This window comes from Haemaphysalis longicornis, unplaced genomic scaffold (assembly GCF_048455015.1).
Source record: "Haemaphysalis longicornis isolate Haplotype H1 unplaced genomic scaffold, Haemaphysalis longicornis Haplotype H1 scaffold_9, whole genome shotgun sequence".
NCBI lineage: Eukaryota > Metazoa > Arthropoda > Arachnida > Ixodida > Ixodidae > Haemaphysalis > Haemaphysalis longicornis.
Window position 1 is genome coordinate 98,733,594 of NW_027526460.1, and position 13,678 is coordinate 98,747,271.

At 45.1% G+C, this 13,678-nt stretch overlaps 1 protein-coding gene across 3 annotated transcripts in view; it reads left to right on the forward strand.

Moving 5' to 3' along the window:
• LOC144151380 (uncharacterized) overlaps positions 1–13,678 on the forward strand; it is a 155,790-nt gene that overhangs the window by 13,290 nt on the left and 128,822 nt on the right. For all 3 annotated transcript variants that reach the window (XM_077682414.1, XM_077682415.1, XM_077682413.1), the window contains exon 3: positions 5,109–5,258. In XM_077682414.1, coding sequence (XP_077538540.1) covers positions 5,109–5,258 — 150 coding nt within the window. The remainder of the gene's footprint in view (positions 1–5,108; positions 5,259–13,678) is intronic.

The following is a 13,678-nucleotide window of genomic DNA, read 5'->3' on the forward strand; positions in this document are numbered from 1 at the left end:
GCTCGTGTTCGGAGCAGACTCGTGGGCGAGGAAAAAAGAAGGTGAAGGCCGAAAAAAAAAAGCCGCCCGCATCTTCCCACGGGGGGAACTCGAGTAAATGCGTCGCAACTACTCGAGTCAAGCAAAGCGTCACGTCAAGCGAAAGCCAAGCAAAGACGCCCTTGACTGAATTCAGAACGCGCGCTCCGCCGCTTATATACGTTGAGGGGACTGCGTAAGCCGGTCCCAGTCGACGACGTTGGCGTACTTGTAAAGCGGCGTGGACGCTAGGTGTTTGAGCCAAGCGCGGATGTTGCTTCGCCGGAGAACGGCACACCGGTTATATGCGCAGCGCGCCCGAAGTAGAGGAAACCGCGGAAGAGAGAGTACTGCACATGCGCCGGCACCAGCGTGTCTGCCGCGGCTATGATGCAACACAATCCAACACAATCCACTTTAATCCAATCCAATCTAATACAATCCAAATCCAAGCCAAGCCAAGCCAAGCTAAGCCAATCGAATCCAATCCAATCGAATCCAATCCAATGCCCCTCGCGAGAGAGTGTTCGAATCCAATCCAATGCCCCTCGCGAGAGAGTGTTCGCTATCGCCTCGACCCGACGCGCATGCGCAGTGAGCGTGCGGACTACGGACGCCAACGCGGGTGACATCGTGAGTTACTGAAATGCTCTGCATTTAAAAACGGATGCTAGTATCTTCAGTCTCCACGTATGTAATGACAAGCGTTCAGTTTTATATATTCAGTTTTATTCAGTTTTAAAACTTGTCCTCTTTCGACGTGTTTCATTTTCTTCATTATACTTACCGGTGTCCAAGAAATTGTTTCCCGCTATATATATATATATATATATATATATATATATATATATATATATATATATATATATATATATATATATATATATATATATATATACAGGGTGTCCAAGCTATCATGCACCAAGATTTAAAAAAAGAGTAAAGGCGTAACTCGAAAGAAACCAGGTGCATAATGTTTGCAGTACTGTGAAGAAGCGGAGAGTAATTTTTTCGTTAATGAGACTTAATTAACTAATTGTAATCACTTATCTAACTCGAGAAATACTGTCCTAATCACTAAAGTGTCAATGGGGCTCTTGTAGGTAACCACGAGGGGCATCTAACTTCGCTATTTTCAGCGACGAACTAATTGCGTACTCATTTATTCTGACTGATAAAGGAAACCCGCGAAATATGAAAAATACCACGTGACGACGCTTACGCGCGCATCGTTTCAGGGTATGTTTATCTTTTTCCAGGGGACTGAATCGAAAGACAGACAGACAGACAGACAGACAGACAGACAGACAGACAGACAGACAGACAGACAGACAGACAGACAGACAGATAGACAGAGGGACGGACGGACGGACAGTGAAGCCTAAATTTTCGGGTTTAAGTTGACTGAGAAAGAATATCACCTTTACAAAACGACAGTCGCCATGCATTTTTTGGAGGAGTAGCATTTCTAGCGTGCCGCTCGGCCAGCCGCTAGCATGAACAGCCCGGAGTATTTCTCGGCATTGGGAGGTTGCGCTGCAAACCTCGGTGCATTGGGATGAGGAGCCAGCTGGTTTGATCACAAGTAACCGGCCCAAAACAATTCTCGATGTCGATTTCACGTCGATATCTTTCAGCCCCGAATGCATTTATTGTGCACGTGGCAATCATCCCAGAAACTAGCTCTCCTCAAGCTCTGTATTTACTAGGTTCTAAATTGTCGACTGCAAATCCCTCGCACAGAGCTTAAAAAAAATCCCGGAAGCGTGCACTCACGCGAAAGACTTAAATGGTGAAGCTGTTGTAGGTTGGCATTGCCGGACACATAGTTCGGTTTCAGTGTCATTGTTTATATGCATACTTGCGGTGCTGCTAACCGTTGTAACATGCATCGAAGAGGTCGTCGTCTTCGCGGCGAATGGTGGATGCAAATTGATCCTCATGAGTGTACACTTCCACCAGCTCTTTATCATCGACGCGAGGCAGCGGTGGCGGGATCTGCAAGTCGTCTCGGTAAGGGGGGGACACATTCGTAGCACTGTCCCTATATCCATAATTGCTTCTAGAGAATGTGGCGGCCGCGGTGACCTTTTCAAGTATAGCATTGGCCCTGGAGTTTTTTTTTTTTTACACGCGGGTTAGCGCTTGACAACAGCGCTGGATTTTTTTTTCTTTGCTTTTGTTTTGACGGACCCACTGCGGGATCAGGGGTTTTAGAGGTCGCCGCGAGCGACGCGCTCAGCAGCCCTCGCCACTTGCTCGTTCCTGGGGTTTTTTTCCGGGTTTCTTTTTGCTAATTCCACTGCGCATGCAGTCAACGCTCCGCGGTCGCCGTGAGGGTTGGGCTCACCAGCGCTCGCCATTTTCTTGGTATTCGTTCCTGCAATGGTCAGCTTACGGCTTGTGAAACAGCTAAGCTGTTAAAAACTACGAAACGCAACATAGTGTATGCCTGCGAACTGCGTTGAAAAAAAAAAACCGTGGAAGTAGCGTAAACGATGTGGCACCCTTTTGACTACATCTGATGTGTATGTAATTGTCTTCCTGCTTGCTTTTCACATCGAAGCTTTGTAAGCGCCAGTTCATGCGTGTGTTCGCCAATGCTCGTGCTGGAATTGAGTAAATGTGATAGCAAGTAAAGCGTGAGGAGGAAAGTGATGGCAGCTACAGAAAAATGTCAGTGAATTAATACGAGCGGAAGGGGGGAGGATGGCGAACGAATGGAAAAGTATGGACACAGTGGTCGTTAACCTCCTCGCTTCTCGTTATGTCTCCGGGCTGGCCACATAACGAGGGTCATAACGGTGCTTTCGAGGAGAGCGTGCTCGCTGAGTGACGATGGGGAGTATTCGCTGTTACGGGAATACGAAGGGCGAACACAGCCCAGTGAGCCACGAAATACTTTTCTGTGGCACAATCGTGCGTAACAAAGCTCGGCTTCGTATTTTTATTTATTCAATAGCCCCAAGGCTTAGAAGACCTTAAGTGAGTCCAATGTATACACAGGAAATCAGGTTGGACACAATGATATAGTCCAGCAAGAAACGGTAGGCAGGACCATGGAACCATCGATAGTAATGCGTCTTGCGCAAATTTAGGCCGGCTGCCGTCAGACATTTCCTTCGAATGTCCTTCGTTCTAAGGTATGTCCATAATAGATCGTGAAGGTCTGCGGGAGACATTTCATCAGACCAGGTTAGACATTTCACGCACCCTCCTTAGTCCCCCTTCCACCCCCTCGTGCGGGCAGGAGCAAGAGCCACCCCCAACCGGATCGTTCGAATCTCCTCCAGCCCGGTAAGGTTCAGGGAAGGATAACCGAACAAGGAGGTATAAGTGCTCGCGTTCGGCCTCAAAGATCCTCCTTTGCCACCATTCGTGTGGCCCATGGGTCACCTGGGAGCTGGGAGTGGGATGATGGGGCCGGGCAGTTGTGTGACTGGACGTCAGCCCGTTCATTTACTACAATATTGGTGTGACCAGGCACCCATGACACATACACCTTTCACATTTTGCTGTGGAGCTGGCGGATTCGTTGGCAGATTATGGGAGTCTGCGCAACCTGTTTGAGATAATGCATCACCTGCGGAGAGTCGGTACAAAGGTTGATGGTGGTCAAGGCTTTATTGCAGACGGCTGCACAAAGCAGAACGTCGTGTATAGTCTGGAATTACAGCAAGAATGGGGTGCGTGTTGCAGAGGTGCAAGGAATACAGTCTTCTATGCTGGAACAAGTCTGGCTAGTCCACGCTGTGACTCCACATGTCTATGTGCATGCAGCATCGGTGTATAAGATACATTCATCGTCTGGTCTAGGGTTATTTGGAAGGGGAGATAGCTGTACTTTACCCTCCTTTGTCCGCCTTCTCAGCAGGTGGCTTGTCTTGCTGCTGGTTATTATCATGTAACCCCACGGTGGAAGGTCATCCTGAGTTTCCTGAGGAGCCAAGAGGCCCATATTGAAGTGATTGTGCAGTGCATGCCTGTTCTGCACACATGAGCACTTTGACAGTCGCACAGCTCGGCGTCGAGATATGAGCTCGTCAATTATATTCAGCTGAGCTTGTTCTTGGAGGAGTGGTATACTTGTGATGCGAGGCAGGCCGGTGATGGTTCGCATGGCTTCTCGATGAACAGCTTCCAGTGTAGCATGAGCATGTTTGGAAACGGTTAAACGCTGAAATTGGGCGTTATAAACCAATCGTGGCTTGAGCACAGCGCACACCAGCCTCCGAGCGGCCTCAGTTCTTGCACCACCCGCTTTTGGTGTAATGCCGGGATTAGGCGAATGGTATTTGCCGTCTTTTTCCCCACTGCTTTTAGCCATCCTGTAGCCCTACCAGACTGGTCAATATGGAGGCCCCAAATACGGAGCTCTGTTAATTGAACAACCCGATAAGTGCCTATGCGTATAAATGGAAGTCGCACGGCGAACTTCCTACGGCCAGCTTTGTTTGCGACTGTCATGGACGTGGTCTTCTCGGCGTTCGTCAGAAAAGGAGGAACTAGACCAGAGAGAGTTTAATAGAGACGACCTGCAGTTGGGTAGTCAGAACCGCTCTTCGCTCTAAAAAATGTTCTTCCCCCCCCTCTCTCTCTCTCTCTCTCTCTCTCTCTCTCTCTCTCTCTCTCTCTCCCTCTCTCTCTCTCTCTCGCTCGCTCGCTCGCTCTTTCTGTGGCGCCTGAGCGCAACAGAGAGAAAGAGCGAGAGAGAGAGAGAGAGAGAGAGGGAGAGAGGAAGAACGCCCTCTCTATCTACAATATTACAAGTTCTATTATATCTATATTACAACATTACAATTTCTCTCAGAGAGAGAGAGAGAGAGAGAGAGAGAGAGAGAAGTGAAAAAACTATCCCTGGAATAGGACCTTTAGGTGCGGTTACTCGACAGCCCAGTGGAATTTTTTTCGTGGTTCTTTTCAATCTCCTGCTGTTTTGAAGGAACACATCAAAATAAAAATTATCAACTGCAGTGCAAAAAATTTGCATTACAAAAGTGGTATCCCCGCCCAAATCTTTGCGAAGCTTCTCGTTCGTCTCCTACAAGATCTCACGACCACAAATTGGTGTTTTTGCTTCCCGTGGACAGTATTCCTCTCTACCACTGTTTCGGAGCCCGCGAAAAGCCACTGTCCCGAGGGCCACTTCCCGTGCCGGGCCGGAAGACAGTGTGTGCGCCGGGAGTTCATCTGCGACAACCGCAAGGACTGCCCAGACGGATCAGACGAAGACAGTTGCGGTAAGCTACCCAGCCACGGGCAAAACATTTACTACATTTTTAGTCGAAGACGGTAGGAGAGGTAAACATTGAAACACCGCAGTAAGAATGAGACCAGAAAAAAATTTCACAGGAGCCCAGAGGTAAACACGAAAGGGATTTTTTTAGAAAACCCAAAAAAGAAGGAAAGAGCGCAGGCGCAAGCGCGGGGAAGACATGTTTTGGGGCACACCTAACAGTAGGACGCCTGGCGATACTAAGTAGACAAAAAATTTGCCCCATAATTATTTCCATGTTTCAGCCTGCGGTTTACTTTTATTTTTTGTCAGTAAGGATTCTTATTGATGCCCAGCGCTCGTACTGTACGGTATCTATTTTGACTCGCACTTAGTGCGGGTTTTTAGTGTTATGCTTCTGTAGTAACAAACTAACCCGCAATAATTGATGGATAAGGTGGGGCTATCACCTCGCTCCAAAGGCTGGGCCGCTCAGTCTGTGGCAACCCAGTTTAGGGGCTGCGCAAGTGAGTTTCTTTAAGTGTCATTTATGGTTGCCTTGAGGTTGCCATATATTTCGCAATGTAATCTTTCAGCCCAACTCATGGAGCCTTATATCTATCTGTAACCTTCAGCAAAAGAGGAGAAACCACCCGCTGTTCGCGAACATCGTGCGATTGGTTCTGGTTCCAAGTGTGTTTTATATCTCAACCATCAGAAGCTTCACATTTATTTTCATGCTGACATTTTGTCAATTGAGGGATGCATTTGCAGGGTAATGAGGCTAGCCATGCAGAACGCGCTACAACTAAGTGTGCGTGGAGCTCTGCCTTTACAGTGCCACCATCGGTGGCGCTGTCGGGCCGTGGTTGGATGTGCCGCTCGTGCCGTGGAAGCTCGTGCCGTGTGGCGGAGTCATCAATTACGCAGGTGTTCGCGATAGCGAACAATGTAACACATTCGCGTATTTCGCGTATTGACACTGCTGAACTCTTTTCATTGGCAAATGAGGAAAAAGGCATGAAGCTTCGGAAGAGCAAGCACGTTTTCGACGAGTTTGAGCTGAGGTGACGCGCAGAACTGCAGTGTCAAAGGTTGCTGTCTCCGTCACGCATACGTAAGCACGGTAAAGAAGGATACGCATGCCGTCGCAGTTAAGGATTTTAACCATTTTTATTAAAGTTATCACTGTCCTCTTTTAAATGTTAGTGCAACTGCTGGAAGAGAGATACCGTCTGACATTAAAAACTGGCCGAAAAGAAAGCGTTAACGTACGCTGGTTCCTTCTTGTGTACTCTTCCCTTCAACACCTACACATGCTTGCTTCATTAAAAAGACTTTGGTTTTTAAAGAAAGAGGCTAAGCCAACTGACAGTTGAGATCAGCAAGATTGTCAGGGTGAAAGGGGTCCACTACGCGCAAGAAACACGCCGATAGGTGTGGCTGCTGTATTTTTTGCTACTGTATCCACGCGTGTACAGTGCACTTCAAATGAAATCGGTTTTTTTTGCCGCTGCTACTGTATTTTTTTCAGGTATGTGCACAAAATCTGTGTTTGTCGTTGTGCTAAGCGCATGAAACGTAGGCAAAATAAAATGCGATTAATAGACGTTAGAACAGGCAACAAGTGCTATGACAGGTTATTTTCTTGTTTTACGTGATTCACTTGCAGTTGTGACTTCATTGGAGTGAGCTGCAGAGATTGCTGATAAAGAAGTCGCTCGCATTCAATGGACAAGTTCGGTAGCCGCAGCGAGTGATAAAAACTTGACAGGGCCAAGAAATCTTTCTGGTGCTGAAAGAGCGCAGCTACTAATTACACCACAAATAAGAAAGGAAGCATGTGAGGTAGCCGTTTGCAATCCTCAATAAAGCACGCGATTACCTCATTGTAAAGTTGGCATCTGCAAAAAATGACAGGCAGAACGCCACGATGGCTCAAAAAACCTTATTGTGCACGGGGAAAAAGGCGCCATTCGTGTTGGTAGTGGTCAACAAACAGCTATCTTATTTCCTTTCCTCTAAATGGCTGGAATCTGCAGTTGTAACCTTTAACTCTGACAGGAAGATTCAAAAACATGACAAGTATTTCCTGATACACAGTAAGTACAGGAAGCCAACTGGTAGTTCAAAACCAGCGCTCGTGTCTTTAGCTATCGCAGGCGTTTTGCGGATAGTCGGCGGGAAAATCGCATGGGCGCATGACATAGCTTTTTAATGCGTAGAGTGTTTCCCACCAACGAAGGGAGCACTGCACACCCTTATCCTCGTCGCCGTTTACCACTTGGTTCCATCCACACTATATCACAAAAAATTATAGTTGTCTCCTTCATACGGATATACATTGAAATGTAAACAACCACATCCTCCATGCGACGCACACTGCGTAATCATCCTGTTCGATTGTTATGAAATGATTTCCGCGCTGCCAATGAACAGAAATTCGTTGAAAGATGAGAGATAGAATATCTGTCCAGTTCACAATGTAATACTTCGGGCGCACATCACGAAGTTACCACCCCTACGTAACCTCCTGCACCAGGCATCGCGTCAAAGATAACATCTATTTTCGAAAGTTCATTGTTTTGAAGGACCAGGACAAAATAGATATAATCTTCCGCTTAACTTCAACCTCTGCTTTTTCATAAACGTGCATCCGCAGCTGTTATCGGTAAAGGTGAGGGAGTTAACTTTACAGCTGAAAGCAAGGTGGACCGTGCATATGCGAACGCTTTGGCCAGAAACAGTCTTCTTGCTGAGCTGCTCAGTGGTTTCAAAATGTTCCCTGCAGGAATTACAGCACCCCTTTACTGGGTATGCCACTGAACTAGTGACTGGCCACACTCTCAAATCTGTGGAAATCCAGCGCATGAGCAGAGCTTTCGAACCTAGCAGGTAGCTGACACCGTATGTGTCCAATTTTGTGCGCTCCATCGTTCGTACTTCCTTGCCCCCCCCACTTCCTCGCCTGTAGATGAGGAGTCATTATTTGATGGCCTGTGATGAGGAGGTGCTGGATGAAGGTGTCGCATCCCATATAGCGAAGCCGGAAAAAGACAGTCTTGGGCATGCATCAAAAAATCTCCCTGATTCGTGGTGGGTGGCCTTTTCTTTTGTCAGTCACTCCCTTTCCTGCGATGGACCGCTACACATCTATTGCAACAACTAAATAAGAGCATACGAGCACCCGTACGGCTTTTTGGGATGTCCCATACACGCATAAGGAATTTTTGAGATTGGCAGAACGCTTTAGAACGAAACCTCGGCTTAGGGATCTTTCGAGCCAGTTTCAAAGTTGACTGATGCGAGTGGAGGTGTAATGTGAAATAATTAGAGGCTGAACTTTTAGCCGTTAAAAAACCGGATTTTATTTGCCCAGAATAGGCAGACAAACCAGCGTTCTAGACCTCCAACGTAGTAAATATAAGAACAATAAATGTTGACGTAAATGCAAAAATTTCAACCGAAGACCTGCGTGACCTGTATGTATACGACTGGCAAACAAGAAATGGTATCGTTTATCAATGCCAGGTGCGCCAACAGTCGAAGATTGCCGTTCATTTATCCCGTAATATTGCTGGAATAATGGTAATGTATTGGCTTAGTCCAACAAGCGCACTGCTCACATTCATATTCAATAGCCAATGTCGCTTGCTCGAGCGTTGAATATAGTGAAACGGGCTTGAAACAGAGTACTTTAAAACTGTGGATGCGGATTTAAGAAACGTTATTCTAGAAGGTTCTGACACAATTTATCAACGACACAGCAAAAGCAGACATAAATAATAAATGCGAGAGAGACGACGATTTATAGAGAAATTACCATGCGTTCATGAGGACTTTCAGATACAACCTAGTGTACGAGTTTTCTTATGTACAATCACATTATCCGAATTGTTCAGGCAAGACGTTCCAACACTCGCAAATACACTTCCACAGATTTGAAGAGTATTCCTCAAGACGTGTTTAGCGGCTGAAAACAACCTGCTCTACTATCTAACAACCTGCTGAAACAACCTGAAACTAACAACCTGCTCTACTATCGGCAACACGGTTTTCGATCTGGCTTATCAACAGTCACGCAGCTAGCCGAGATTACCAACGACATTGCGAATGCACTGAATGAAAGAGGACAAATAGATGCCGTTTTTCTAGATTTCGCAAAAGCATTTGACGTCGTTCGCCACCCTGACCTAATAACAACAATGCAAGCAATTGGAATTGAAGATAATATTATTACATGGATAACGTCATATCTACACAACCGCAAGCAGTTTGTTGCTGTGAACAACCACACGTTGAACAGCCTGAACGTCCTTTCGGGCGTACCACAAGGATCAGTCTTAGCACCAATTTTATTCCTTATCTACATCAACGACATTCCTATGGGCATTGACTCATCCGTTCAAATAAGGCTTTTCGCAGATGACTGCGTCGTGTACACAAGGGTAAATCGAGCTGAGGACCAGATTAACCTTAACCACTCATTAACAAAAATTCAAGCCTGGTGTTCCCAGTGGGGAATGACAGTGAACGCGAGAAAAACCGTAGCCATAACTTTCACGAATAAGAAAAAAACACTCAACTTTGCTTATACATTAGACAATTTAGAAATTACTAAAAGCGATCAAGTTAAATATTTGGGAGTAACATTAACATCCAACCTTAATTGGGAACCACATATAACTGCTATTTGTTCGAAAGCGCAAGGTAAGCTGGGTTTCCTAAAGAGAAAACTCCGTAACACTCCCCCTGCAGTAAAATTAACCGCCTATAAGGCCCTGATTAGACCAGCACTAGAATACGCAGATATAATTTGGTGTCCTTATCAAAAATTTCTTATTAATAAAATTGAGAGAGTGCAAAACTAAGCAGTTCGATTTGTGTTTTCCGATTATTCCAGGTATACCAGTGTTACTAATCTACGTAAAAGAGCCGAACTTCATTGTCTTTCCGAACGGCGAATACATTCTAAACTTAAATTCATGTATCTCCTCTATCATGGGAATTATACAATATCCCGATCAGACCATCTTCTTGAACCTTTCAGGCATTCCACGAGAACTAACCACAATAAGACATTACGAATGCCCTCAAGTCACAACAACATCCACAAAAACTCTGTTTTTCCGTCATCAATTGCATATTGGAATCAACTTCCATCAATAGCTGTGAACTGTGACACAGTAGAATCCTTTATTGAAAAGATTAAAACTATAAGTTTCGAACAATAGACGCAAATGTACTAATAGAGGATTTATTGTAAGCAGTTTTTTTGCCTTCGATGGGATTGTACTTTTCCGCATGATTATGAACTTTGCAATCTGACACTTGTTTTGACTACTAGGAATTGTATAGTTTTTTTTTCTTCTTTTCTTGGATTGTGTCTGTACCTTTCTGTACGTGACATCGTTGTTTGTATTACCCATTGTACCACTCCTGCTTGGACCGAGAAGGTCTGCAGTATTCTCAAATAAATTAAAAAAAAAGAAAAGATTTTTTGATGGAAAAGCATGTCTCGGCGCAAGGAAATGCAGCTGTGCAGTGAGAGTTCACCGCTGGCTCTTCAATATAGGGATCATCTCCTAAGAAAGGGGTGTTCGATGCTAAACCGTTGGGTCGAAAAAACAGTTGGACTTCAGGGCACTTCTAGAAACGAGAATGGGACTGCACGTTTTTGAAGAAATCTGTTTCGAGAGCACGCAAAACGTAGTTTAGGAATCACTTACAAAATGGTGGAAACGAAAGTAAACTACCACCATCTCCAGATTTGCGGATTCAGAATTGTGCCTCTTGTCAATGAAAATGGTCGTCCCATTTCGCTGCTGCTACGCTTTCCTTCAGGGAGTTGGTTGAACTAGAGGACTAAGTTTAACCCCAAGGAGCTCCGCACTGACATTGCTGCCCGGTAGCATGAATAACGATCTCAAACTGCACTCTAACGCAATACATGTGGCTAGTGTTCGTATTAGCGCCGATATTAAAAAATAGGCATTTATATACATTTGTAGGCATTTATGCACAAACGACAGGATAGGCATTTATTGGCACTCTAAAAACATATCAAACCAAATTACGCTCATATGTCAAAGTTGGCCAAGAAAAGCGCAAGGAACAAAATAGACATTTGCCAAAACTTCGGTCTCTAGTAATAGTCAATCGGTGATGGTCGTCAATATTGGTCGCATTCCAAAAGCTTCAGAGGTGTTGCAGAAATTTCAAAAGATGTTTTTGTGGGCTTGTATATCCCTCTCTGCAGGCACCGGGGTAGTTAATAACAACGCGTCAATTGTTTAGAGATAGCCAACATTTACATCGCATAGATAAAGTTAGTTTCACTTTAGCTCTTAAGATTTCCGGAAACGTTCACTCTACAATGCAGCAATAGGACATTCAAAAGTGGCTGCATTGGGCGTATGTGCGGTATTTTTTTCTTTTTTTCAGTCAACAAAACAAAAAAACGCAATATGCGTGCAACTTACCAATATTACATCACAATAAACTGCAAATATATCTTGAAATTCGAATGTCAAGCAAATTACCATTTTGCACCCAACCGAGCCTGCAGTATTCAATTATATGTAAAACAACGTCCACTTCATACACCAATTTATGTTCCTCCCGCGAGCTAGAAAACACAAACCTGTTTAAACTTCATGCTACTTCAGGCTTTAAAAGATAACGTAGACCTAGCTATATGTCAACAAAAACTGCGTACGTCCCAACTTCGAAAATATCCAGAGGACATAACAACATTGATTGTAGACGATTTACGACCCCAACACCCCATTTATCCTCACTGTTGAAATGTATAGCATCATTGCGAAGTGAACTCGGGCCTTCTTGGCGCGTTAGTTCTTTTGCAGTGGTACCGGCACGTTTGACTGCAGGAAGTAGCGCAAATATAGGGTAGAGTGTCTTCCAGAAAGAAGTAAGAACCGCTATGAGTTTTTTATGGAAATCGTTACAGCTCAATGAAGTAAGCGGAGAGAAGCGAAGCACGCAATATCGCGCTATTATTGAGGAAGTGGTACGCACTCACTTTTGGTGAGTTCTCAGCCATTCCAAACCTTGTTGACCCCTTGCGCCTATGAAAAAAAGGAAGTGAATATGGAAGCTGCGCAGATGGTGCAAAGTGTTTTGAGCGAGGGCGGATTCGCCCTTTTGTGAGCTACATTACAACGATGCCATTGCCTCCACAGAAGAACATACTGTGACGCGACGGCAAGGACGTAGTTTATTCCGGGCAGGTGCACGGATATGAACATTTTCGTTCACCCAACTTTCTGCGCAAATGCGCCTAAGGGCGCAATAAGTTAGGATTAATTATATGAAGCTCTAAATTGCAAATAAAAGAAGTGACTAGTGAAATACGCAGGCACTAGTATGTTACAAGCTGTCATTTATTGAAAACTACATTTTCAGCTCAAACTGAGTCATAATATTTGTAGTACCGTCCTTGCGTGCAACTAGGCTCTTCATTCGTGGAACGAGGCCAGGAGGCCCCATCGGTGCTTGAGGACCCGCAATGTCCAACTGATCTACGATGGTATTGGGCTAAACGAATCTACAGCTATCTAGCTCACTTCCGCGAACGCGAAATGATGGGTGGGCACGTGCCTTGAGGAATCGCCTTGTGATATGACGACGCCGTGGAACCTTGACTCCGGAAAACAATTACGGGAACGGACGTTGTTCCGACAAAGCCTGGACACGTAGAAGCAATCGGTGTCGGGTGAGAGCATTCCGAAACATCGCGCTCCACGTTCAGGATGCCAGGGGATATGAGGAAGCAAGAGCGAAGGAAGAGTTACGCACAATACTGATACATACCTACGTCAGTACATACATACATACATACATGCATGAATGCATGCATGCATGCATACATACATACATACATACATACATACATACATACATACATACATACATACATACATACATACATACATACATACATACATACATACATACATACATACATACATACATACATACATACATACATACATACACACATATACACATACACACACACTACATACATACGCACATACATACATACATACATACTTACATACATACATACATACATACAGGCAGACACACAGACGTCCACAAGCAGGCTGGATGCCCGCGTACAAATGATCGATGTAGTAGCTCTTCCGTTGAGGCGCGTGCTCCGTTAGGGTGACCGAAGACAAGGCTCCGGGCGTTACGGTAGTGAATAGATCATTTTCAGAGGTGAGGCGCACCCAGCCACTTTCTCTCTTCTTTCGCAGAAGACAGAGACCTATTTTTTGCTTATAGATGTACACACGCAGGCAAGCCCTTGCACTTACGCGCGAAGGAGCGCACACAGAAGTAGGCGTTCAGCAATACAGAAGTGTGTTTATTTACGGCTCACTTCGGATGAAAGTGGATGACGGTGGCCGGGCGCCT